A 27,966-nucleotide genomic window follows, 5' to 3' on the forward strand; every position below is an offset into this window, starting at 1 on the left:
GACTTTGCATGTCACTGCCTCAGCTCCCTCACCAGCTATGCTGCTGCAATCCATTGCAGAAGTGGTTCAGTTTTTCTTGCAATTTCCTGACAACTCTCCTGCCAAGTTGCCTCACAAGACTACTTGTGAAAGACTTGCAATGTCAAAAAAGCTTAACATATAGGATGAAGAGTTATTCAGTTTCTCACAGGACCCCCAGGGTAAGAGCCCTAGTGCTTTCACCCTTTGATTCATGCCTCTGGTGAGGAGGAGTCTTACGGAGTCCAAGGCTCTCCCACCAGACAGTGGGGCCAGCAGTTAGCCCAAGGTAAAACAGACCCTCCCCAATCAGCAATGATCAATTTCTGCAATCAGCTACAGTCAACTACATCTCAGGCAAAAAAGACAAACAGAAACAACACTTACTGAAACAACTGCCACTCTCCAGCAGGCTATACACACCCCCACACACTCAAACCTCCGCTAATTATCCCAAGCCATTATAGCACACACACACACACACACTCACACTCACACACAAATCAACCCCACTCATCATTATGGCAGCTTCCTTTTCTGCTCCTTCTCAGAGTCCAACTGACTGTGGTTACGGAACGACAGCAGGATTCCAATATGACCATGCATGTCTAGGTACTTGGCCAGTTATATTTTAATATTATAGGAATATTATGGTGGTTTCAGAAAAAAAAAATTCTGTCTGCCTGCCTATATGCTGCACATGGCATCCCACAATTTACTGTGGAAAGCAGCTGCCCATAAAAGCAGGAAAGGCCACTTTTCTGTGGTAACACGGAGGACCTAAAAGGGTCCATATCGATGCTATGCCAACAAACCAGAAGCTCCTTGCAAGACCTTCAGATAATATATTCTGTCTACTTAGACCAGGAGTCACAAATGTGGTGCTTATGGGCACCATGTGTCTGCTGACATCTTTCCTGATGCCTGCCAATTGCTTCTGGAAAATGAGAGGGGCTGGGTGGGGCATTTGTCCAGCAGGGCTTTTGATAGGCTGTGCCAATTAAAAGGCATCCTGTGTGACAGAACTTTTGCCTGAAATGTTAAATTGTTACCATCAGAGAGAGATTCAGGTGGGCAGCTGTGTTGGTCTGAAGCAGCAGAACAAAGTTTGAGTCTAATGTCACCTTTAAGGCCAAAAAAGTTTCAAGGTGCCATTGGGCTCAAAAGTTATTCTGTTACTATTAGAGTTATGTATAACCCCACTCCCGGGCATCTTGTTGTTCTCTTGCAGCAGCCATTTTATAACTGTGACAGCCATTTTGTGATTGTGCTGATCACCCTGTGTTAGAATTCCAAAGCTGCCCACAGGCTCAAAAAGGGGAAGCCCTGACTTAAACTATGCATCATGCGTAATGGAGCAAAAGGGAGCTCTTCCACCAGGCCTTTAGTTGAGTTTAGTTAATTTGGCCTCCCCCGTCTCCAGCTTCCCCAGTTTGGGGATTTGGATTGGCTGTTGAGGCAAAGTTTCGAACGGGGATCATGCTGTTTATGTCATGTATGGAATCTGTTTTGTTGCCTTTTTAATCTGTTTTAACCTGTTATAATAGGGTTGCCAAGTCCAATTAAAGAAAAATCTGGGGACTTTGGGGGCGGAGCCAGGAGACATTGGGGGTGGAGCCAGGAACAAGGATGTGACAAGCATAATTGAACTCCAAGGGAGTTCTGGCCATCACATTTAAAGGGACAGCACGCCTTTTTAAATGCCTTTCTTCTATAGGAAATAATTAAGGATGGGGCACCATCTTTTGAGGCTCATAGAATTGGACCCTGTGGTCCAATAGTTTTGAAACTTGGGGGGTATTTTGGGGAGAGGCACTAGATGCTATACTAAAAACCTGGTGCCTCTACCTCAAAAAATAGCCCCCCCAGAGCCCCCAATACCCACGGATCAATTCCCTATTATTCCCTATGGGAATCGTTCTCCATAGGGAATAATAGAGTGGCTAGTAGACATTTCCCTCCCCCCCACGCTTTCTAAAGGGGGGGGAGGGCCTCCATACCAAAGAATTCCCCCTCCCTGCCCCCTCCCTCTCTCTCACACACAAATACTTACTAGATCTTCTTCCTGCAGAACTTTGCTTGCTGTGAAAACGAAAGCAAAAGAAAGGGAGGGGCCGTTCTCCATGGAAACTGTTACTGACCCTTTCCCATGAAGCCCTTCCTGTTTCCTGCGCAGCCTTAAAGGGGCACACATTTTAAAAACGGATCAGAAGCTCTACAACAACATGATGCCTACAGGTATGTTCTCTCCCCCCCGCCCCCCCTCCCGCTTCCAGATTTTTTGAGAGCGGGGAAGGAGGCTGCAAATTCAGGGGTCCCCTGCCAGGGCGGGGGGGCTGGGAAGCCTATGTTATAACCTGCCCTGAGCCTTATGGGAGGGTGAGACAGAAATAAAAATAGCTCCTGGGCAGTGTCCCATCCAAGCCCTTGTCCAGTGTGGTGGTCAGAGTACATGATGAACAGAGTGTTGCAGTAGGATATAGGAGAACCAGGTTCCAATCCCTACTATGCCACTGAAGCTTGCTGGGCAACTAGGATTGCCAGTCTAGAGGTGGGGCACGGAGACTTGGAATCACAGCTACTGCTAATCCCCAGATGGCAAAGATCAGTTCCCCTGGGGGAAGCAACAGCTTTGGAGGCTGGACTCTGTGGCATTATACCACACGGAGCTGCCTCCCCTCCCCGAACCCTGCCTTCCCCAGGCCCCACCTGAAAAATCGCCAGAAATTCCCCAAGCCGGAGTTGGCAACCCTGTGGGTGATCCTGGGCCCGTCACTCACTCTCAGCCTCACCTACCTCACAGGTGAAGATAAGATGGACTTGAGAAGAACAATGACAGTCACTTGGGATGCTTACTAGGGAGAAAGGTGGGGGATAAACAAAGTTAAGCTAAAATAAATACATTCACAGTGGACCAGATTTAGGCCTGCTCGTCTTCAACAACATTGCTGTGTCCTTTGCCTTCAAACCATGCCCTGGGAGCACAGAAGGGACTCCTGAAAAGAAAGGCTAGCTCTCATGCGTTACAAAGGCTTGCCTCTCACATTTGTACTCGGGCCAGTGATTTCCCATTTTTCTTTTTCCGCACCCCACCCACAAATGCCTCTGAGGCAGAACAATAATTGCAAACATATTTATGGCTGGAATGGTAACCAAGAAGCACTGCTTGGACCCAGTCTCCTCCCCGCCTGATCATGTTTCACTTAGTTAACGAGATATGGGCTCTCTCTGTCCTGCTGCCAAGACTGCAGATATACTGCCGTTTGAGAAGGAAAAGAAAAGAAAAGGCACTGCTTTAGGCAGCAGAAGCATCTTAGCCTGCCTTCATGTTGGTGGCTGTGCTGGAAATATATACGTACACACAAATCCCAGCTCTCTGCAAAACAAGGTTAAACTCTGAATAAGGGCAAATGAAAAACAGCAGACTGAGAGATGATGCACATACAAGCAGAGCATTCACCCTCCGGCTGAAAAATCAGGATGGAGCTGCAGTGGCCTGTTCTGCAGTCTGATCTTTATGCAAATAAACAAACGGTATTGAAATGGGGTTTGGGGGGATTATTTTAGTTGCAGAATCCACTTTTTCTTTACGCCCCAGCACAGTACAGGTTACTGGTCTTTTGCAGTTTTGCAAGTTGTCTACTGGAGCATCGTTTGTTCACATTTAGAGGCTTTAATTCTTCAGCGGATTTCAGCCTCCACACACACACCCTCCCTGCAATAAATTCCTGAATTCTGCCACAGCTGACAGTGCAGACCAACTGCTTGGCAGTTCATTCAGTCCCCAAACCCACAACATTCTTATGGAACTGAACAGTATGAGAAAAGTTCTCCTGCAGCAGTAATTTGTACTGATAGAAGGAACATTCTGCAGGCAGAAACCTATTTCACCAGAGCAATTTCCACTGCTGAAGTGGAGCAATTCTGTGAAATCCCAGAGGCATGCTTGCTCAAGGAAAAAAAATCATGCTGTAATGTTACCGGCGGAGGTGGGCTGGAATGTACAACCACAATAAATTGGTCACTTTACAGATTATAATGGGATTTAAAAGGTAAAGAGTACAACTGTATTTAGATACCAGGAACATTACCCTTTACCACTGTGTGGCCATTAAAAAGTCCCCTAGAATTCTAGGGTGTCATGCCGCAATCATGAGTCAGCTCAATCATATGCTAATATACCCCCATACTACTGTCCTTCCACCCTGTGGTGCAACAATGCAATCGGGAGTTATAATATCTAATCTATATCTTTAAAATGTTACAATTGTAAAGTGACTCTCCTGCCATATGGAAACAATTTTTTTTTATAGGAAGCATGTTATCTTATGGTATCTGAAGCCAATACATTGTTAGGCATCAAATTCAATTGTCTGGATTGTGAAGTGTGGGATCTTTGCACAGGAGCAGATTTATGCAAAAGTCAGACTAGAGTACCACATTATTTGGAAAGAATCGGTTTTCTAACTAAACTCTTGTGTTATTCAGTCTTGGTATTCTTTCCTCCCTCCCTCTTCCTGTTACACCAATGGATTAATTTCTTTATGAATCCTGCCGGCTGGTTAGTTCATGTTTCAGCATTACAACTAATGGCAATTTCTGATTGCTGGAGATCTGTGTTAATTGTATATGAATTAAACTACCTTCAGAATGTGGTGAAATGCTGTTAATGGTGCAATGCCTATTTGCAAATGCCTATTTGCTTCTGTTTCTCTTTGCCTGTGCAACCTTCCTCAACCCCGTTTTCCTGGGTGGTGAGGAGTAGGGAAGGCAGCAAGAGTGAGAAAGTGACTCTGCAGATAAGTGCCTGACAGGGACATCAGCCAACCAGAGCACTTGGCCCATATCCCCACATCAACATTTTTATGGCCAGCATTCCTTCCAATAACACTGCAGCACTTTGCAACGAAGCCATTTCAGTCACCTAGTGATGACAGCAGTGGGCAAATATTTTGCTTGTGTCAAATGGCAGAAGGGAGGCCAGGGCGAGTTATAGGAAGAGCGTTTAAAAACAACAACAACTAATTCCTCCCATTGCATCATAGCGGATATTTTTAAGCGGGAAAGCGGCTAAAAGTTGAATTTGCTTCTATTCTACATCTTCTCCCCCACAGTTAAGTTGAATTTGCTTCTATTCTACATCTTCTCCCCCACTGGCAGGCTGAGGCTTCCATCCTCCCAAAAATACACATGGGGCAGGACAAGATGAGAGGAGGCTCAATTGTCTCTCCATTTCTAAAAGTAGTCCCGGCCTGAGACCTTGTTATGCATGAGCCCATGCATTATTTTTTTCAGAAATGGAGCAGCTTGATGGGAAGGACTGCGTCCTCACCTGCCTTATTTCGTTGTGTGATGCAATGCATTTTCTCCAGCTGGATACTGGAAATTAAGTTATTAGGCACAAGCAAGTAGAAACAGTCTGAAATTAGAGTTGCCAACCTCCAACTGGGGCCTTGAGATCTCCTGAAATTACATCTGATCCGCAGGCTATCTGTCCCCCTATGGAAAATATCTATTTTGGATGGTGGATTGTATGGCATTATATTATACTCTGCTTAGGTCCCTGTTATATATTTTCTGTGTTATGTATTTGCTTTGTTATGTATTGCATCTCACCGGGTTATTATTGCCTGAGCTTGAGACAGGCACTCCTTGCAATCCAGGATCCTGAAGCCTGGAAGAACTGGCCAATCAGGATCCTAGGCATGTAACAACTTGTATCAAAAATGCAAATATAGGATTTTGGAGTGATCCAATAGGAGTAACTGTTGCCTGCTAGGGGAGCATGGTTAACCATGGGCAGAGTGTATATAATGAGTAAAATGTCTGTGCTGTTTGTGACTGTTTCTTCTTGCAATAAAGCGTTCTTGGTTGATTCAGAGCTGGCTGAACTCACATTACAATAGTCCCTCCCCTCCACAAACTCGTCCCTCCCCAGACTTCCATTCCCAAATTTCCAGGAATTTTCCAACCTAGAGTTGGCAAACCTACTTTTGCTCAGATGTAGTTGGTCAGTTGTTGCTCAACTGTATGCTTCTTTGCTTGTTTTGTTTTTGTAACCAGTGACTGCTTATGCAACTAAAGATAAATTCTTTTCCTGAGACTGATGTTGTGGTTGGTCCCTGCACCCGCACGTAAAAACCTAATTTGGTTCGATCTTATCAAGATAAAGAGAAGGTAAGGAAATGATTATCTGTGTTTTAATAACTCTAAAAGCTGAAATTACCAGTTTCCCCCTATATCCATGATGGTGTGGAGGAGTTGGATGACACAATCTGTAGACAAGTCTCTTAAAAGAAATAGATTATCTGGGTTACAGGATATAGATGAGTGCTCCCAACATGTTGGTGGGAGCACAGGGGTGTGGAAAAAAGCTGAAGAAGTGAATTCCACAGTGAGGTTTCATACACCTAGGCCAGCTGAGTAAATTTCACTTTCCCACAGTACAGCAATTTGCCTGTGGGGCCTGATTTGCCACAGTGTTTTGATGATAAGAATACATCAATGGTTTTTTTTATTAAATACTTTTATTTATTTGTTTATTTTTACTAATTGTTAAATTTATTTTTATTAAATTAACTCTTGGGTTTAGTCTCCGTGTAGCACAAAGAGGAATAAAGTGGGAGTGACTAAACAATAGCTGTTAGATAGGGGAAAGGTGGATAAAAGTTATGGTTGTTTTCCTTGAGCTCCCTGAGGACACCAAGACAACTTCTGACATTATTGATTTCAGCGTTACTTATTCCCTTTGACAATTAATGTTTACATAGAAATTTAAATTACAAAGCAATTTACATCTCTTCCATTTGCTGCTTTCCCATAAAGTAAACTACCAAATCAACACACCTACAGATGGGAAACAGAAGCAGTGAGACAAGGACTGACTTCAAGATGTGCAATCCACAAATGTCCCAAGTCCAGTGCCAACTTTCTGTTTATTGCCCTTTGCACCATTTGGGAATTGTATGGCGCAATTTACTGTTTTAGTTATGGGCCAGGTTGAAGCAACTCTAATTTCTATTCAGTGGCAAATGAGCCAGTCAGTAAGGGTTGACTCACAAAACCCCATTATTGTGGCAATACACTGATAATTGTTCTCACCATGAGCATGTTCACCATCTACCCCAGCCAGAGTTCACTATGTGCTTTCTACCAACCACAAACCTGGTTGCAGGATGCTTGAATTAGACAGAGTTTTTAATCAAAATCTTTGCTACATGCAGTAGCCAACATTCCGTCATACATGAATCAGCCCACAGTAAATTAATTTTTTTTAAAGTCACACAACTCCAAACTCACAAATTCTAAAGAATACACACCAGAATCACAAATAACGCATACTTTCAATGAGACACTTATAAAATGTCAGGTAAGTCTCTGAATTTGATAAATTTGAAACAACATTAAACCAACTTTTATTAACCATTTTATTTATTGCTTCATTTATGCACCCCTAAATATAACACTACAGGAGACCTGAATGCCATTTATTTAGAATATACGGTTGCTGCTCATTTGTCAGGCAACACCTTTATTCCAACAATATAAGCTTTTATTCACTTGCACAAACACAGATAGCATTACACTGATGCCAATTTAGCCACACATTCCTAATCACTACAGATACTTAATGCACCAAAATCAATATGTGTTATAAATGTCATGGCCTATCTATGGCTGACTTGCTATACTCTTCAGTATCTGTGTAGCAATTCTGAGTATTCATATTCATTGTTGTACTCAGTCTAACCTACCTCACAAGATTGTTACGAGGATGAAGTGGAGAAGAGGACACAATGAATCCACTTTGGGTCTTCATGGGAGAGAAAGGTGAGAGGAAATGAAGCAGGTAGGTAGGCCAATATTTAATATAATCCTATACATAAGTAAGTTTATCCCCATATCATTATCCCCATATTGCAGAAGAATGGCTGAGCCAGAGAAAGTGACCAGAATAATAGAGTTGGAAGGTACCTCCAGGGTTATCTAGTCCAACCCTCTGTACAATGAAGGAAATTTATAACTACCTCCTTCCCACATCCCCAGTGCCCTCTGCTCCATGCTCAGAACATGGCAAAAAACCCATACCAAACCTTTAATGGCATCAGTTGTAAATAAAAATACACAGAATATAAAAATTTAAACATTGGAGATAAAATCAAAATGAAACCGAGTTTACAGATGCATTCATACATGGTCAGATTTAAATTTGAGGATGTCAGACAAAAATTTTGCCACAGCCTCGCTAACCTCCCCCTCAGTATCATTCAATAAATAATAACAGGGTGGCAGAATAGACAAATCTGGGGGGAAAGAAAGCTTGCAAAATAAATCTTTATGGAGATTATGATAAAAGGAACAATCGAGCAATATATGCTGAATTGAGTCGGGAAAATTCGCTCCACAGGAACAGAGTCTGTTGCCTAAAGGGACTCGATGATATCTCCCTTGTAAAACTTTGGAGGGAAACGCATTTAGTCTAGCCCGCATAAATGCCCTGCGATGACTTGGAATGGTTAAGTCTGATAGATAATGGGGCATTTTGCTGCAGAAAGCATAAAGACCTAAGGAAGCTGGGGAGCAAATATAAGGGTCTGTTGGCCATAGTTTCGTTTCTTCCAACTCCCACAGTCTCATTTTAATACATCTGAAGATATATGACTCATCAGAAGTAAAAAAAATCATCAACCTCTATCCCCAACTGGTTAAGTTTGGACAGAAGCACTGCTGTCCAGGATGAAATATATGGGTCTCTTTTCATACAATCAAGAAGGCTGTTAGGATCTGGTCTAAAGTGAATTTTGAGCCAGAATTTAAACACTGCAATCCAGGCTGGAAAAAAAACCCCTTCAGGATCCCTAGCCAAACCGGCCTGGAGAAAATTGCTTCCTAATCCCAAAGTGGCAATCGGCAATTCTCTGGGCATGTAAGAAAGGCCATGAGAACTAAGCACTGATGCAACCATTGCTGCCTTCATCTTGAGACAGATTTTGAGAAGTCTCCATCAGCATGAAAAGCATTTTTCCTGAATGGCTAGTGTGCCCATAAGAAGAAGATTTGTGGGCCAGTACTTCTGGAAGCACTGGGTCACTTAGTGTAGCAATTTTTAGTAGCAATTTTTAGCAATGAAAGGACTGTATTATTTATTCTATGGTGATTCAGGTTGGCTATAAGACTTAACATTCTTCCATATGATTTTTTGGGGGGAAACGACTCTATATAAGTGATTTACCCTTATGTACAACAATTTTGTTTGTGGAGCAATGTTTTGAAAAAACAACTCTTGTCCCAAGATAACCTAAATGTGTGTAGCCTTGCCTGGGGAATACTTGTTCCCAAATGAGCCTGTCTCTCGCCTAAGTTATCATCAATGATCCTAGGCTCACCTTCTGTAATCAGCTGGATGAGCACCAAGATTTTCTTTACTGTGGCCCTGCATCTGTGGAATGATCTCCCTTAAGAAATTCACCTGCCACAAAACATGCTGCAATTTAGGCGCCAGCTGAAACCATTTTGTTCTTCTAGACATTGTGGATTTTTGTGGTTGTTGATTTTTTCCCCCTCCTTCTTCTGAGAGGGTTAACTGTTAATAATGGGCACTGAGACAGGCGTGATACTTTTAGGGATGCGGAGTGTGGTATATGTCAAATAAATAAATGCATGAGGTAAAAAGAGCAGAAATACTCAGTGCAGGAATGGTTCTAGAGCAGGGATTCCCAACCCCCGGGCCAAGGACCAGTACCGGTCCATGTAGGGTTGCCAATCCCCAGCTGGGGGCAGGGGATCCCCCGGTTTGGAGACCCTCCCCCCGCTTCAGGGTCATCAGAAAGTGGGGGGAGGGGAAGGAAATGTCTGCTGCAAACTCTGTTATTCCCCATGGAGACTTATTCCCATAGGAAATAATGGAGAATTGATCCGTGGGTATCTGGGGCTCTGGGAGGGCTGTTGTTTGAGGCAGAGGCACCAAATTTTCCGTATAGCATTCAGTGCCTCTTCCCAAAATACCCCCCAAGTTTCAAAAAGTTTGGACCAGGGGTTCCAATTCCATGAGCCCCAAAAGAAGGTACCCCTATCCTTCATTATTTCCTATGGAAGGAAGGTTTTTAAAAAGGTGTGTGGTCCCTTGAAATGTGATGGCCAGAACTCCCTTGGAGTTCAATTATGCTTGTTACACCCTTTCTCCTGGCTCCACCCCTAAAGTCTCCTGGCTCCACCCCCAAAGTCCCCAGATATTTCTTGGCAACCCTGAGTCCATGGCCTGTTAGCAAACAGTCTGTGAGCTGTATAATTATTTAATTATATATTACAATCAGTGTTCCCTCTAAGCTGAGTTAATGTGAGTTAGTTCACAGTTTTTTAGCCTCTGCCTCACACATTTTTGTCTTAGCTCAGGAAAAATGCCTCCAGAGCAAACTAATTTATGCAGTAGCTCACAACTTTAATGCCAGAAGCTCACAAAGTAGAATTATTTGCTCACACAACTCCACAGCCTACAGGGAGCATTGGTTACAACGTAATAATAGTAATGAAGAGCACAATTGTATGATCCTGAAACCATCGCCTCCCCCACCTCCCCCACCCATGGAAAAATTGTCTTTCACAAAAGCAGTCCCTGGTCCCAAAAAGATTGGGGACTGCTGTTCTATTTTAAAAACTCCTGCAGTTGGCTCCTAATGCCAGGATAGGTGGGTGTGCTCTCAAACTCTGCTGCTGGACAGCGGAGCCCAGATTAGACCAGGACTGAGTTCAGTTTTCCTTAGCCACCATCCTGCCCCACCCCATGGTGGTTTTCTCTAGAACTTGTGGCTTTGCTTGCAACGTGAATTCCCAACAGCCAAAGTCAGAAACGCCTAGGAAAGCTATACAGCTCACTGCACTTCCCAGCCAGCACTTCTTCCTGTGCCAGCTAACAAGAAAAAAAAAGAGGAGGGAAACAGAGGCACACTTCAGAGCTAGAAAGAGGCAGCTTGTTCCTCATCCCAGTCATCAGTTACCTAAAAACAAAAAGTTATTTGAGACAGAAACATCAGAAGGCCATGGCCACCTAGTCTCTATGAGGCAACAGCTTATTTCACAGCCATTTGTTACAAACATGTTGAGAAAACCAACCAGCCAATGCCACAAAACTCCATGCCATCTCCAGCCCACATATTTTCTGGGTGGAAAGTGTGGTCATGCACTAACATGAGATAAATTTAGTCTAGGCTGAATATGAACATTCTCTCTTCTGATGTGTTCTTGCTGGACATGATTAGAGAGACTTTGTGAGTTCAGATACGTTCCGTCCTAAAACTTTAGGGCAACATTATATACCAAAAAAAACCCCCACCACAGCTTATATCTGTTAATACTAAAAGCATATACATTAAGTATATACATTAACTGATAAATCTGTTCAACAACTGTGGATGGCAAGTCAGCACTGTTACCCCCACATTCAAATGTGAGGGTCATCTAAAGCTACCTAGTCTAGTGGTTAAAGTATTACACTAGACTGAGGAAAACCCAGGTTCAAATACCTGCTCAGCCATGAAGACCACAAGGTGACATTGGAGCAGCCAATCTCTCTTACCCACAGTGGGTTATTGTGAGGACAGAATGGAAGAGGAGGAAATCATGTATGCTACCCTGAGATCCTTTGAAGAAGGGCAAGACTAAGAGGGTACTAAATGAATAAATAGTAATCCTACAGTTACTTGCTTGTTGCCCAGAGAAGAGAACCTCCTGGTTTACAACTCATGCCCTTAACCAGTATGCTGTTTTATAGATTCCTTTGCCCCCTAATGAAGAAACATTTTCATTACTTTGCCACCATTTTAAAAAAGATAACAAGGAAAGTATAAATCTGTATTACCTACTACAACAAAAATTTATGAATGCAGATAATTCTGCCTCTTGTCTATGTTATGTAGCGGTCTCTCATCAGTTTTGGAATGGATAGCCATTTGAAATGCTCCAAACAGATTTAGAAGCTAGTTATAAGGCATGGCCCAGGTTTGGGCAATAGCTTAGTCACCATACATATATCTTTTTGACAGTGGGACTGGTACATCCTTATCTTTGGCAATCACTTTCCACCTTAAAAGTAACTGACCATAATTTGGAAGAGATACTCTTCTGATTTAACGCTATTAGCAAAGTCCGATGAAAACTTAAATGTTTATTCATATCTCCAGCATAATATTCTCTTTGCCAATGTGTCATCTGTCCGTAAATGAAAAGAATATCCACAGCAGCTCAATTCACCACAGTTATAACACTGTGCATGAAATATGCATGCACCCAAAGGACCTTATCCTAGCTATAAGAACAGTGGCGGACTGGGTCTAAAAATATCGGTTGTCAGGAGGCAAAGGGGGCCCAACCACAAGCTATCATTTAATTTTTAAAGCTATCATTTAATTTTTATAAGAAATTAATAAAAAAATAAAAAATATGTAAGTGGAAAAAAAGGTGCAATTAAAACTTTTGCGCAATAGATGTGTATGTGTAACTACAGTGTACATTTATTGTACATTTTACTGGCAGTCTGCAGTAGACATTAAATGTAAATCCAGATGGCATTTTCTCCAGGGGAGCTGAGCTCTGCCTGCTGGAGATCAGTTGTAAAAGCAGGAGATCCCCAGGCCCCACCTGGAGGCTGGCAACCCTACATACAATGTAAATTTTTAGTTTCATTACAGTAATAATATTGGAACTTCTATTTTCATGCTACCAACAGGACATTAACATTTTTAACATATTGTCTAATGTTTACGTGGGCCCACTTGCCATCGGGCAAGCTGACACCCTGGCCAGTCCGTCACTGTAGAAGAAACCTCTTGCCCTGTAGCCAATTCTCATTGTAGCCATATAAACCATTCCAAAGGACAAGCCAGGGTGGAAGCTCCAGCCTTTCACATAAGTTTTGGCATGGAATAGAGTGCTAAACCAGAACACACAAGCAAACAAACAACAAGCAGCCAATTTCCAAATATAAAAGCATCCCTGAGCCAAGAATGGGGAGAGGCTCACTCTCCCTCCCCCTCCTGGGCACCCCACCACCACTCAGATTAACAGCTAACAGGCTCAGCATTCATCCCTTTCCCCGTGAAGACAAAAAATGAGGGGGGAAAGGGAGGAGGGGAGAAAAGAATGAAATGAAATCCAGATTCAGGAGACTGTTTTCATCCTGGATACTGCTGTTGCAATAATCTCTGTGTGGAGAGACTGTGAAACACTGAGTAAAGACAGAGCAAAAGTAATGAAAGTTAGTGAAGGCTGAAGTGAAATAAGAGTTTAGTTGATCCCCCCCCCCCCCTGGAAAGCTAGAAATAGAAAGGTGGATCTATGGGAGAAAGACAGAAAGCATACATATATACACACACGGCATACAAGATGACTCCATCACTCACCTGTAATCCGGTCCCTCTCCATTATACAATATATTTAGCATCCACGTGTCCCAAATTGTACTTAACAACTCTGCCTGCTGCCTTTCCCTCCTCTCCAGAAAGGCTTTTAAGGTTTTATTTCTTCAATTGGTTGCAATCATGCCTGCATCCAGATTACCACATTTCCATGTGCTGATCATATGTTTGTACTCCAAACTGAAGTAGCTTTGTCTCATTGAAGTAAAGAGAGAGAAATAAAGAGAGTGCCAAAGGCATGACCCAGGGAGGGAAAAAAAAATCCAACGTGATTTCTTTTCCCCTCTCACACTCTCAAAAAAAAAAATTTTTTTTTGCCACTGTGCAGGGCTACTGAGAGACCCAATTTACCAGCAAGAAAGTCTTAAAGACACAGCACACATATTTCCAGGACAATGCTGCTCTCTTGAGTTGTCATTTAATATTAACCAGGAGGTGTTCAGTAGCTTGGCTTCCTGGAACAATGCAACCAACTCATCCAGTTGCTATGAAGTCTCTCCAGGCTTAAGTTTTGCTGTCATTTCGCCTCCCTTACTCACTTTTTGGTTAAAATGTTTAACAGCTCCAGAATCCTGCTTATTCCTCCAGCCAGGCTGGTCTGAGGTTTTATCAATTTGTGTGTAAACTACTCTGCTGATGAACGCTGACTTCACTCTTCAGCGGAGAGAAACACACACAGAAAGAGAGAGAAAAAGAGAAGCACAGGCTGTCTGCTACCAGGAAGGATTACAGCACATGTTTGCTCACTCCGGTGGAAAGGCTTCTATTCAGTTTTGGCAAAGAGCCAGTGTCGCCTTGGCATGAGAAGCTGCTTGCTGGACCTTCCCTGATTGTATAGGCCATGACAGAAGGGACTTCCACAGCTGGCCTCTCAGTGACAGGCAACAGAACTTCCTTTGCTGGTAGAAGCAAAATGCGTGCGCTGTTACCCCAGCTCAGAGGAGAGTTAAACTTCCAAAAAGGTCTTGTCAAAACCTCAAGTCTGTCCTGGCAGGGCATCTTATGTGGAAAATAAATGGAGCAATCCCTGTGAGCTCATCAGAAATGGCAGCAATAAATGGCAAGGGCACAAAAATTAAAGGAATAGTCTTCCCTGGCAAAGATTTCCAAAGAAGGGACTTGGGTTTGCTTTCTGCTTTCAGTGGGTTTGCAAAAGGCGACTTTCAGCAGTTGGATGGGTTCTTCCAGCACAACGAAATTTATCAAGCAGCATGTCCGGAATTTAGCCAGCATTAATTTCTAGTCTAAATGACAGAAGGGGGCTGCAGCACAATTGATAGCTTAGGTGGATCTGGAAAGGGCTAGTGAGGGGACAGTCCTGCCTATTACACAGGCACATCTTACTGCAGATTTTCTGACTAGTCAAGTCCTTAAACTTGACATCAGGTTCTGTGCCTGTGTTATGCACCGTTCTTTTTTCTCCAATGCACTGTATATATTCTGCAACTACAACCCACCCCCTCCACTTTTCTTAATTGGAGTGGGAATGTCACTGTACAGCTTACCAGGGAGGTGTCAGCAAGTTGGCACAAAAGTCCAGGTGGGAGCAATTCGGAAAAGGGTAGTGCCGGAGGGGCCAGGAAATACAAGGGAGGGGTGCCGGGGGAGGGGAGGGGCTGGGATGTACCTGCAAGGACCCAGGAAAGAGAGGGATGTGTCAGCTGATGGAGGTCCAAGAGGCGATGTGAAGCAGGAACGTAGCAGTGAAAGCTGGGAGCCTCAGGAAGACAGCTGGAAACCCCCAGACCTGGATGTTATTAGAGAGGGTGAAAAAAAATATGCTTTCCAAAGAGAAGCAATGGAGATGGCTGCCAACCTTCCTACCAGAGAAAGGACTGGCCCTGAGACAGGGACAGGTAGAGGGCCTACAAGGACTGTGGCGTTTGTAAACAGGCAACTCAGGTGAGAGACTTGGGTGAAGGAAGCCAAATAGTTTGCACTAGAGTAGCAGTGGGGGTTTAATAGATTCATGGAAGATGCACATCCCCAGAGAGTGCTGCGATCCGGCTCTCGAAATCTGCTTGTAATCCCCGGGCCAAAGGAGGCCCGGCTGAAGTCAACTAGGGACAGGGCCTTCTCAATCTCAGCCCCTTGCTGGTGGAACCAGTTACCGGAGGGGGTCAGGGCCCTGCGGGACTTTGGACAGTTCCGCAGGGCCTGTAAGACTGTCCTCTTCCAGTTGGCTTATAACTGACCGGCATTGAAATATTCTGAAGGAAGATTGGAAGATAGCACGCTGACATTAATCGATTGATTTTAGTTGTTTTAATTATGTAAATTATTATGTATTTTAATTTTTAATTAAAATACATAATAATTTTAATCAGATTGTACTCCATGTTGAGCAAATATTGTTTAGATAGTCCATAATAACCCAACTTGGACTCCGTTTCTCTAATCCACGGAGGCACAAACGCGTCTCTTGCTATCAGCCCCGCCAAACTGGTGGGCTGAGTCATTAGTTTATACCAGTAAAGAATAGCAGCAATCCACAGTCTTGCTTTCACAATGACCATACCTGTTTCTACTCTGATAAATGAGTTGGGAGCACATGGAAGGACTTGTAGTATATGCCTAAGGAACTTTGATTGCACTTTCTCCGCTAAATACCAGAGATGCTGATATGGTGTTATACTCAAGGGTGCCCCATATAGAATTTGGGCGAGGGCCTTGGCCTTAAAGACCTTAACTGCAGCCGCCACGTTCTGCCCCCCGGAGGTCCAATAGAATTTCTCTATGGCTCCTGAACTTTTTGCTGCACTTGTTGTAACATATTCCACATGTGCCTTCCTGGACCCTGAGGCCTGAAAGACTACCCCTAGGTACTTAAAGCAGCGTGTCTGTTCAATAGTCCTATCGTTTATCTTCCAATGATGTACCTTGGGTCTATTTGCAAAGGCTAAAATTTTGGATTTTGAATAATTTATTTCAACCTGATTAGCTTGGCAGTAAAGCGCAAGAATTTTCATTGCTCTCTTTAGCCCAATTGGGGTCCTAGAGACCAGCACTGCATCATCCGCATATAGCAGGAGCGGGATATGCCTATCTGCAATCTTTGGAGCATGCACCTCTGGACCACTTAAATGTTCCCCCAGATCATTTATAAAGAGATTGAACAAAAGTGGCGCCAAGATGCAACCTTGCTTAACTCCCTTCCCTACTTTAATGGCTTTCGTGAAATGTCCCTTCGGGTTTATCCTTGTCCTGATCTTGGTATTCCTATATAATGCTTTTATCAATGCCAGTAGCCTCTGATCAATTCCCATCCCTCTCAATTTTTCCCACAGTACGTCCCTCTGAACCATATCAAAGGCAGATTTAAAGTCTATAAAGGCAGCGTATAGGGCAGAGGTGCTGTTAGAGGAATATTTGGAAATAAGATGGTCCAATACTACACAATGATCCAGAGTGGAACAACCCGGTCTAAACCCAGCCTGTTCTTCTCTCAGGATGTTATTACACTCAATCCACTCCCACAGTTTCTCTTTAAGATGGCTGGCATATAATTTGCTTAGGATACTTAAGAGACTGATGGGTCTATAGTTATTTGGGTCCTTTCTTAAGAATAGGTACAATAATTCCAGTATCCCAGCCCGTAGGTAGCCTCGCTGTCCTGTCTATTTCAGTGAATAATTTGGCAAGTACTGGAGTCTGCTTCTGCTACTGCCTCCTTGTCCACATTGGACCCTAGAGCTCAGATGCCAGTGGTGTCCACCATGGATTTAACACAGTTTGGGGAGTGGCTGTCAACTACACAAAGAGATTAATGGACAGACAGGGGGCAGCACAGGACCAATTGATGCAGACTCTAATACAAACACTGTAGGTCACCGGAACAGCTGTGGGGGCAACTGGAGATGGGAACCCTGCAGCTGGCCCTTTTTGTACACTCAAGATGAGTGCCTCTGATGATGCAGAGACCTATTTAGGGGCTTTTGAATGGATAGCTACAGTAGCGGAGTGGCCACAGGCTTAATGGTCAGCCGTTGTAGGGTCTTTCTTTTGACAGGACCAGTTCTGACCACCTCCCATACATTAAATGCTACAGATGCTGGTGAGTATAATAAGGTCAAGATAGCCATCTTTTAAAAGTTCCATATCACCCCTGAGACTTATAGGTAGCGATTCCAGGTGTATGGGAGAGGCAAAGAAGAATCAGTGTATGAAACAGCATATATGCTCTGGGAGTTAGAACAGAAGTGGCTCAAGCCTGAGGGAGCACAGGTAAAACAGGTGGTGGCTCTAGTAGTTCAAAAACAGCTGCTGAATACCAAATCTGGACCCTGCTGCTTGCGACCATTCTGGCAAAGCACTGACTCTCTGGAAGATCTCGTTCAGTTCCTGGAAGTAGGACTGGGTAGTTAAAAAACCAACAGTGACACTATAGAATATAATAAAACCTTAGAAAAAACCAGCAAAAGTTAAATGACATAAAATAGCAGTAGGCTATGCATGAGTAAAAGCCTCTCTGATTTGGATCGCAACCTGTAAAAAGCAAGCAACGTGAGTAGTGACAAAGTTGTGTTTCCCGTGGAGTAAAAAACGAACCTTGGCATTGTCAGAAAGTGCATCTAGATATCTTGCACGTGGACTGCTATAAAAAGGGCAGTCCAAAAGAACATGAGGGACCGTTTCGATGACTCCTTGGCTACAAGGGCATCGTCTAAGATTGCGGGGGATTCTGTGGTATCTTCCGGAGAGGATGGCCGATGGTAATGCATTAAATCTAGCCAGCATGAATGCTCTTCTTTGGTGAGGATCAGTTAAAAAGAGGAAATAGGGAGTTAAAAGCCCAGGGTAGTTGAGACAGCATATGGCATGTCTCTGATGGGAAGGCAGGCAAGCACAGTGGACTGGAGAGGCCCAGGGGAAGGAGATCAGACAAGGATGGGTGGTGTGGAGAGAGAGACCTGAGGCTCTAGAAGGGCAAGGATCTGTGCCTGAGGCCTGGGTGGGTGGTCCATGATGCCAGGTTGGGCATGGCCAGAGGAGATAGTACAACAGAATTGTAGCCTGGTTGGGAAGAATGAGAGAGGTTAGCAATGTATCAGATAGAGAAAGAGGAAAGAGCAGAGGGATGAATGGTGGCAACAGGGATGAATGGTGGCATCAGGGGATGCTGCTTTAAGTGTGGGCAGCTAGAGCACTTTCAGAGAGATTGCCCCTTAATGGAATGTTATTTAGCCTTCCCAGTGGAGCGGGGACAGAGGCACACAGCTGAGGCCTCATTGATAGTGCAGGTGACCTGGCGCGTCAGGGAGGGGTCTGCACTGTTGAATAGAGCAGTGTTGTATTCATCATACAGGAGGATTTGGTGCCCCTACAGTCTGTCAAGGCCAACTGCGGGATATGTGATGTGTGCTTGGGGTCCTGGGAAAACAGGAGATGGTGCCTTGTGAGGTACAGGTGGGACACCATCAGAGCACAGTATTGTTTGCAGTAGCGAAGCAGCTACCCCGTATCTCTTATCACTGGATAGAGAGCCCTGGTGGTTGGAGCTGCCTCCCTTAGGGATCTGGTGGACCTTATAGACCTGGCCTTGCAAGCCAGAGAGGCCTGGGGATTCTCAAGCTGACTCAGAGAACAGGGGAGGGTGCACCCTGGAAGAGGTCTCTAACACTTGAGCAGCGTATCCCTAGTTCTGACAATGGCAAGAGGAAGACGACTCCTTCCAGGTGATGTGGGATAGGGTGTCCATGTGGGAAGACCTGGTGATATCAGATCACCTCAAGAAATGTGTCCCATGAGTAGAGGTTCTATAAAGGGGTTCTGTGGCACACAGCCACAAGGGTTGGTGGTGCCAGTTGGTGGTGCCAGCCAGGATGAGGACGGAAATTTTGCACCTTGACCAATGGGGGTCTGTGATGTGCATTTGGACTCCCAGAAGGCATTAGACTGTATCCTTCTCCACTTCTTTTGGCCATCCCTAGGAGCTGATGTGATCAAGTTCTGTGATCCCCTGGCACCTGCACCCATGCCCTTACAGCCACTTCCCCTCATCTAGGAGACTTTCACACAAGTAGGGATGGATTTTGTGGGGGCCAAGCTGCATACACTCCAGGGACATTGGTATATTTTGGTGTTGGTGGATTATGCAATGTGCTTCACCACAACTGTGACTTTGTAGTCTATAAAGGCTCCTGAGGTAGAATGGACAGGAGTACCATGTGAAGTGCTGACAGACCAAGGGCTCAGCTTCACTTCAAGAGCCTTTCATTCAGGCCTCTACACTCAGGCCTCCTCATACCATCCCCAAACTGATGAGCTCATGGAGCAATTTTATTGTACCCTGAAAGGGATGCTACATTGTTGCACAGAAGAGTGCTTCTGGAAATTAGATAAGTTGCTAGACCTGCTCATGTTTGCCATTTGAGAGGTGCCACAGGACTCAACTGAGGCAGTTCTTTTCTTCCTAGAATATGGGTGATGACCCAGGAACTGTTGGTAATCCTGGCAGAGGTCTGGGGTGTGACTCCCTGAAAGGTCAACCAGTACATCTAGAACATGTAGTAAAGGTAAGGATACTGGCCCAATTACATCTTGCTTAAGCTCAGGGGATGCAGAAATATGGCTATGACCTTACAGCCCAAGTCCAGCAGCTGGCTCTTGGGGATCAAGTTTTGGTGTAGGCTCATACTGTGGGCTTGCCAATCCCCAGGTCCCAGTGAGGATTCCCCCGTTTCTGCAGGCTCCTTCCTGCCCTCAGTCAGCTGGCTGGCTGGGGGAAGCCCCACACCAACAGCCCCATGTGCCTTCAAACCTTGAAGGCTTAAGAAGACACTGGGAAAAACTGTTTTTTCTAGAAAGATGCTCTGTGCCTTTAAATCTTAGATCAAGCTGAATGTGGGTGGGACAAGCCTGCAGAACAATGTGCCTGTTGGAAGGGAAGGGAACAGAAGGAGCCCAGAACCTTCGTTTAATAATCTTCTCAGAGGCCATTTGCACAGGAAAGGGTAAACTAGAACCTTTAGTTTCCTTGTGTTATTCTTTAGAACTTGGAACTTCAGCAACTCATGAGTAAATTACCCTAGTGAGACCAAAGAAGTGTGGGATTGCAAACTATTTATTTTGGCTTCTCTCTCTCTCTCAGAGGAGATGCAGCTGGTTGGGGTAAGAAAATGAAGACTGTATTCAGGGGAACTGCACTGCTGTTTTTTTTTTTTCTTATTTATTTTAGGGAATGTGAAAGTCTCCCGGCTCCACCCCCAAAGTCCCCAGATATTTTCTGAGTCAGACTTGGCAACCCTACCAGAACTCCCTTTGGAGTTCAATTATGCTTGTCACAGCCTTGCTATTGGCTCCACCCCCAAGTATCCTGGCTCCACCCTCAAAGCCCCCAAATATTTCTTGAATTGGACTTGGCAACCCTAGGACCAATGGAGACCCCTGGGTGGAACTCTTTGGGGCTGTGGGGAGGACAGGTGAATACATGTATTAGAACAAAGTGGAAGCCTCATGGAAAGGCTGTAAGTAGTTCCATATTAATATGCTTAAACCTTAGTGTCGTAACTCAGATGCCGGGACCAAGTGCGCAGGATGCAACCCACGCACTGGTGATAAGAGTAAGATTTACACCAAAAGAAAAACACACACACGCACACAAGGAGGCGCCTGGAAAAAGTTATCTAGTGTTGCGCAAATCAGTCAGAAGCTTCTTCATAACTCAAAAAACTCTTTATTTACTTCTTGGTACATTCTTCAAAAAGCCCCTACAAAAACAAAAGACAAAAGACCCCTCCCAATACCGAGGGCTGCCTTTTATATCTTTCATGACTTAATAACATGCCACCTGTACCAGCCAATTAATTACCCTGTGTATTCTGCCCAGAGACAGTAGCTCACACATGCGTATATGAAAGAAACAATAAGTTTTCTCTAACAGCAAAATCAAGGTTATATGAAAAAGCACTGTCCACATTCTTTATCTCTCTCTGTTCTCAAGCCTGCATTCCAACACGTCTTCCCTGTACTTAAACTGAATGAATCCCTCACACCTTAGCATGAGGTTTTGGCCCTGTTTGCCATAGTGGAGGAAGCGCCAAAGGGGCAAGAGATACTGGCATGGCAGGAAGGTCGGCCCAAACTTCCAGACATACCCCAAGAAGGGTTAACCCCACATCTGCAAGTAGAGGTCAACGCATTTGTACAATGATATCAGGAGATTTTTTTCCCCTCCTGTATCTGGGGAAACCACCCTCACTGAACACTCAGGAAGGTGGTACAGAAACCCTATAGGCTGCCTGCAGGGAAAGCCTGGCAGCCAGTAAGGCAAGAGATCCAATCCATGCCGCAAACAGGGGTCACTGAACTTTCTGCTTGCCCCTGGCACAGTCCTATAGTGCTGGTGCCCAAGCCTGATGGCTCCCCGTGGATGTTTAGATTTCAGAGGTGTCAATCAGTCTGTTTTTGATGCCTACCTAGCCCATGCCTAGGATGGATCATTTGCTGGGCTGAGTAAGTGAGCCCCAGTATCTAACCAGCCTTGACAGGACTAAAAGGTATTGGCAGATTCCCTTATGGCACCAGGATAAAAGGAAAACTGTGTTTGTCACTTCTTGGGGCCTTTACTAGTCTGTGAGGATGTTGTTTGGCCTCCATGGGGCATCCACTAGCATACGGTTGACATCTGTTGGGTAATTGTCAACAATTCACAGCTGCTTATATTGATGATAAGAGCCCCGTGGCTCAGAGTGTTAAAGCTGCAGTACTGCAGTCCTAAGCTCTGCTCACGACCTGAGTTCGATCCCCAGCGGAAGCTGGGTTTTCAGGTAGCCGGCTCGAGGTTGACTCAGCCTTCCATCCTTCCGAGGTCGGTAAAATGAGTACCCAGCTTGCTGGGGGGAAAGTGTAGAGGAGTGGGGAAGGCAATGGCAAACCACCCCGTAAAAAGTCTGCCGTGAAAACAACATCCCAGGGTCAGAAACGACTGGTGCTTGGACAGGGGACCTTTCCTTTTCCTATATTGATGATATGGTGGTTTTTAGTCATTCCTGGGGGGAACACCTACAACACCTAGGTCGTTTTCGCACTCACCTTCCGCCGGCGCGACCCCCCTCTTCACCGCACAGGATCTGCGCGGATTTCGCACTAAACGCTGCGGAGCAGCCAGAAAAGCCGGAAGCTCCCGTCGCAAAAGCCGCGCAAATGCCAAACTGCTTTTTGGCGGTTTCAGTTTGAGCGGCTTTTGCGCCGGGAGCTTCCGGCTTTTCTGGCTGCTCCGCAGCGTTTAGTGCGAAATCCGCGCAGATCCTGCGCGGTGAAGAGGGGGGTCGCGCTGGCGGAAGGTGAGTGCGAAAACGACCCTAGAGTCAATATTTCAATGGCTGCAAGGGACAGCGATACAACTGTATGCCAAGAAATGTGCCTTAGTGAGGTCACAACTTCAGGATCTAGGGCACATAGTAGAAAATGGGAAGATATGGGACTCACTGGTTTTTATAGGTCCCTGTAGGACCTAATACAGTTCCACAGGATCCGCAAGACCAAAATGTTCTGCCGAGCATTTGGTTGAGACAACAATAGTTTCTAGATTGCCCCCCCCCCTTTTTGCCATCCACCAACTCTGTCCTAAGATCAGTTGTAATATCTACTGACACACGATGCACAATCCTTCTCTCAAGAACTTGGAAATTATGCCTTATGTGCCATCTGCTTGATTATTAACTGTACCGGAATGGGTTTTAATTCATATTGTAGTTATTGTTTTAACGAACGTGCCTGCCTGGAGGGTGGGCTAGAAATCAAATAAGTTGGTTAATCCCCCGCTATGCATCGATAATGACCCCTTTATAAGATCTCTTAAACAAAGGGGTTCCAGAACCAGTACCATAGCCAGCAGAGTGGGACAAGGCGCATATTGTCTGCATCATCTATTCTTAAGGGACCCAGTTTTATGTTCCCCTTTACTGTGAACATGGATGCCTGTGGAATGGGTCTCAGTGTGGTACTGTTGCAGCAATATGGACAGGAGGAGCACCCAATGGTCTTCCTTATTAGGAAGCTGTTTTCCCAGGAATGTGCCTATTCAACTTTCTGTAAAGAGGTGTTAGCAGCCAAATGTGCTGTAACCTCCCTTTGGCACTACCTCCTCTGTAACCCCTTCTTTCTTGTCACAGACCACACTGCTTTGAAGTGGATGAAGGACAGCGGACGGCACAATGAGCGAGTGCAGTATTGGATGCCAGTCCTACAGGCATATTGGTTTACTATTTACCCTAGGGCAGGCACACTACACTCTAATGTGGATTTTTTTTAACATGGTGGCAGGCTAGTTGGGGAGAGGATACTGACACCTTCAGGGGTGGGGTGTCTAGCAGCTTAACAGGGAAGAGCCAGCAGATTCGCATAGAACCCCAGGTAGGAAAAATTAGGAACAGGGTGGAGGCAGAGGGGCCAGGAAATAGAAGGAAGATATGCCAGAGTTTGGGGGAGGAGAATGGGGCTGGAGTGTATCTGCAAAGAGCTAGGACCTTGGCAAGAGAGGAATGAGGGAGCTGACAGAGGTCCAAGAGGCAACGTGAAAGAGGAATGTAGCAGTGAAAGCTGGGGCCTGAGGAAAAAAGCTGGAAAACCTCAGACCTGGATGTTATCAGAGAGGGTGAAGAAAAATATGCCTCCCAGGGAGGAGCAATGGAGAAGACAGCCATTGATCTTCCTACCAGAGAAAGGATTGGCCCTGAGACAGGGACTGGCAGAGGCCCTACAAGGACTGTGGCATTTGTAAACAGAGAGGCAACTCCGGTGAAAGATTTTGGCGAACAAGCAAGCCAAATAGTTTGCACTAGAGTAGCAGTGGAGGCTTAATTGATTCATGGGAGATGCTTTGTGGTGATAATGTAGTGTGATTAAATAAAAGAGCACCTGATTTGCAGCATCTGGGAGTTTCTGGCCTTTGTTACTCCTGGTTAAAGGGTGAGGTTCATATGAACTGCTACAGTCACTTGTGATGTGTGTGGAGCGGTATTCAAAGTCCCCCCCAACCCCGATTTACACAATTGTCCTATTGCAGCTGTGCAGTAACATCAAATAAGCACCTTCCATTTATATTCCTGCAGCTTAGTGTTGCACATGCATTTTAGCACAATTTTTGAGTCCAGTGGCACCATTAAAGCCAACAAAAGTTTATTCAAGGTATGAGCTTTCATGACCAACACAGCTTCCCACTGGATCTATGCCTTTTAGCATTAGTTCATTGAATGAACCAGAACACAAAGGCAGGCAGGCAAAGGGGGAAAAAAACCCTCTTGAAACTGACAAGATTATTTTGAAACTGACGAGAGCAGATGAGAAGCCCGGTTTTCCCACATTGCCATGCACTCTGCTGTGCTACTGGCCACTGGGAAAAATGGGAAAGAATCACACAATCTCATAAGTAGCATTAACTGAATGATTCCAAATGGAAATGGAATGATTCCAAATCTGAACTTGAAGAAGGAATTTGAAAAGGCTATTATATGACAAAAAGACCATTTATTAGGATGAATCTATAAACTATCGCTTCAATATGATACAGAGGCAGATGAAGTAAAGACATGTATGATAAGATGGATGCAAAACTTTGAGGAGGAGAGATCTTGCCAACACTGGGAAACTTTATGGACAAAAGATATAAAATTTAAAGCTGGTCAAAGAGAAAACTGGTACATGATGTTTTATTAATGGTAAATCAGCCCAAAGGTATTGAGACGATGGATAAGAACTATACAGGGACAAGAGGCAAACCTGCAAGAAACTTGTGGGGAAGGGGCATTCTCTTACCTTTGCTTCTCCCCGGGAGTCAATCTCTCTTTTTTTCTTTCCTCTTGTGGCAGCCTCTGGGGTATCCTGGATGCCACCAAAGGAACCCACAGCAGCGGCCTTCAGGCCTCCAGGAGGACATCAGAGGGATCTGGTGCTGGCTTTTGGGCCTCCTGGAGGATGTCAGAGGGAGTTGGCAGTGGTGGCATTCAGGTCTTCTGAAGCCTGCTGGAGAGACCTGACAGTGGCCTTCGGGTATCCTGGAGGAACCCAGTGGCAGCAGCAGCCTTTGTGCATCCTGGAGGCTTTCCAGGGCATTCTTGAGGAGATGAGGTAAGTCTATTGTCTGCACATGCACAGACAGTAGTTTTGAATTCTGGGGGAAATTTAAACTCCCCAATGTATTTTTTTTTAATGTTTTAAGATTTTTCTGCAATCCTGGGGAATCCCTCAAGTCTGCAAAAAACAAATCTGTTTAGCCTCCATGCCCCCCCCCTTCCCCCAATCTGTGGATGTAGATATCCACACAGAGGGGGAATTTGGGCTATTAGGTATATAGATTAGTTGGAAATGCAAAGTGGTGGGTGGCGCTTTTAACCATAGGTGGTGGACGTGTAAAAAGACAAGAGAATATTGGAAAGAAATACATGCAGAAATACAGAAAATTCTAAGTGTCAAATTTACTATAGCTGCTCAGATTATGTTATTTGGTATTTGATCTGATAATATTGAAACAATTCAGAAGAATTATTTAGATACATGATCACAGTTGCCAGAGTGACATTTGCAACAAAATGGAAAGCAGAAGAGTGCCCAATCTGAGAGGACTGGTACCCTCCCCTGTGGCCAGATAGCGCTGTAGGCAACCGTCTACCTCACCAACTCTATAGCGCTGCTTGCACTCCATTATATGAACTTTCCTCACATATCTGCTAAACTGTTGTAGTTACTAAAAATCCAGGGTGGGGAAGGAGCATGGGAAGTAGCATGTGGGATTAGAGCAATGCAGTTCTGCCAAGACATTTCCTTCAAAGAAGCATGAAACAGGCATTTGCAGAGTAAATCATTCCTTCTGTATGCTGAATACTTACAGAATTCTGTCATCCTCTGACACAGGATGATTTGAATCTCTCCTAACTTTTTCACTTATTTCTTTCATCACAATTCTGGATGTTGCCGGTATCCCTCCAGATATCTCACAGGATTAGGCAGCTAAAAATGATTCCTTTCCATACATGGTAAGAAATTCTACTTTTTACCTTTGAAATCTGAAGAGTAAATGATACAGAAAGGAATGAATATATATGACTCGCCATGCCTTTCAGAATCCAATCTGTGGAATGCCGAAATAACATGAGAAATGGAATATACCCAGTTCCAGATGAAGGCAGAGTTGGGGAAGGTCCTTACGAAAGACTTTTAAAAGGGGGTGGGAGGTTAGACTTTTTATTAGATAATGGGAAATGGTTTAAGGCAGAGCAGCAGATCTCAGTCCTAAAACCCAGATGGTGGGGCATCACAGATGCCTGTATACAGTATACAGTTATTTTATGCCCTCTCAAAGCACAGATTTTGCATGGGCCTATTTACCAGGCAGCCATGAAGGAGACCAAGGCACAACTGAGATTTTTCACTGTCAGACTCAACCACTTGAATGCCCTGCTCACGTTGAATGAATGCCCATATAAACCAACCGTTTTACTTAGCACATTCCCATGTCACCATCCCTCTACTGTATTCAAGAGGTTCAGGTTGTAATTTTTGGTTGCACTCTGTGACAGTTCTAGATGCAGCTGATTGCTTTCAACATTTACAAGATTATAGAACAAACTGAAATTGACCTTGCACATATCCTCACATTTGCCAGTCAGGGCAGAAGTACACAATCTATTTGGTTCAGAGGCTATTTTTTTCCTCACAAACAGAAAATAGCCACTAGGCTCAAGGGGGTGTGTGTGTGTGACCAGTTTCGCACTCAGCTTCGCACTCTCACGTAGCAAATGGAAACGGCTAAAAACCACTTTCCATTCGCTGCGCAAAAGCCGCAACACTTCCTGTAACTCCAACGCAGACAGCGGGAAATCTGATGGACGCTGCACAGAGAAGAGGAACGTGACCCCGGGGTAAGCTGAGTGTGAAATCGTTCCGTGTGTGCAAGAGCAGAGGGGATATCTCCCTTTCCATAATTTTTTTTGGCTGATCGCTGCTGTCCCCAAACTGCTGCTACCTGTGTTGCAGAAAAAATACAAGTTCCTATACAATCTACTTAGCTGGGATGGACAGTTAGAAGGTAGAAATTTTCAGCACAAAACGACATAAAGGGAAAGCACTGACAGGCTGTCTGTCAATTTCTCTTTGAAAGTTCCAGCCCCAGGAGTTATTTTCTGTTTATAAATTGGGGGGAGGGGAGGGGTGTAATAACCATGCAATATAGTGCATTATGTAGTTCTATTCTCATGTTGTGTCTATTTCCCCTAACTTTTGGGCCAACTATTTTCTCCAGTTGCTGAGACACGTTATAGACTCTTTAATCTTTTTTCTTCAGATGGGGTGTGGAGCCAGGAAGAAAAGCAAAAGCCAATTAAAGGCTAGAAGCTTTGGTTTAAACAGAGCTTGTCTTTCATAGCGGCCCCGTGGTGCGGAGTGGCAAAGCAGCAGTACTACAGAACTGTGGTCTGAACTCTCTGCTCACAACCTAAGTTCGATTCCGGCGGAGGCTGGATTCAGGTAGCCAGCCCAAGGTTGACTCAGCCTTCCATCCTTCCGCGGTCAGTAAAATGAGTCCCCAGCTTGCTGGGGGGGG

At 44.7% G+C, this 27,966-nt stretch overlaps 1 protein-coding gene across 4 annotated transcripts in view; it reads right to left on the reverse strand.

Moving 5' to 3' along the window:
* The window catches only part of SEPTIN9 (septin 9), a 382,955-nt gene that overhangs the window by 252,486 nt on the left and 102,503 nt on the right, over positions 1 to 27,966 (reverse strand). The window contains exon 1 of one of the 4 annotated variants that reach the window (XM_060253404.1): positions 13,413 to 13,436. The exons of the other annotated variants lie outside the window; for them this stretch is intronic. Within the exon in view, the coding sequence (XP_060109387.1) occupies positions 13,413 to 13,434 (22 nt within the window). The 5' untranslated portion in view covers positions 13,435 to 13,436. Of the gene's footprint in view, positions 1 to 13,412; positions 13,437 to 27,966 lie in introns of those variants that run through there. 4 annotated transcript variants of the gene reach the window in all.

Source organism: Heteronotia binoei, chromosome 13 (genome assembly GCF_032191835.1).
Source record: "Heteronotia binoei isolate CCM8104 ecotype False Entrance Well chromosome 13, APGP_CSIRO_Hbin_v1, whole genome shotgun sequence".
Lineage (NCBI taxonomy): Eukaryota > Metazoa > Chordata > Lepidosauria > Squamata > Gekkonidae > Heteronotia > Heteronotia binoei.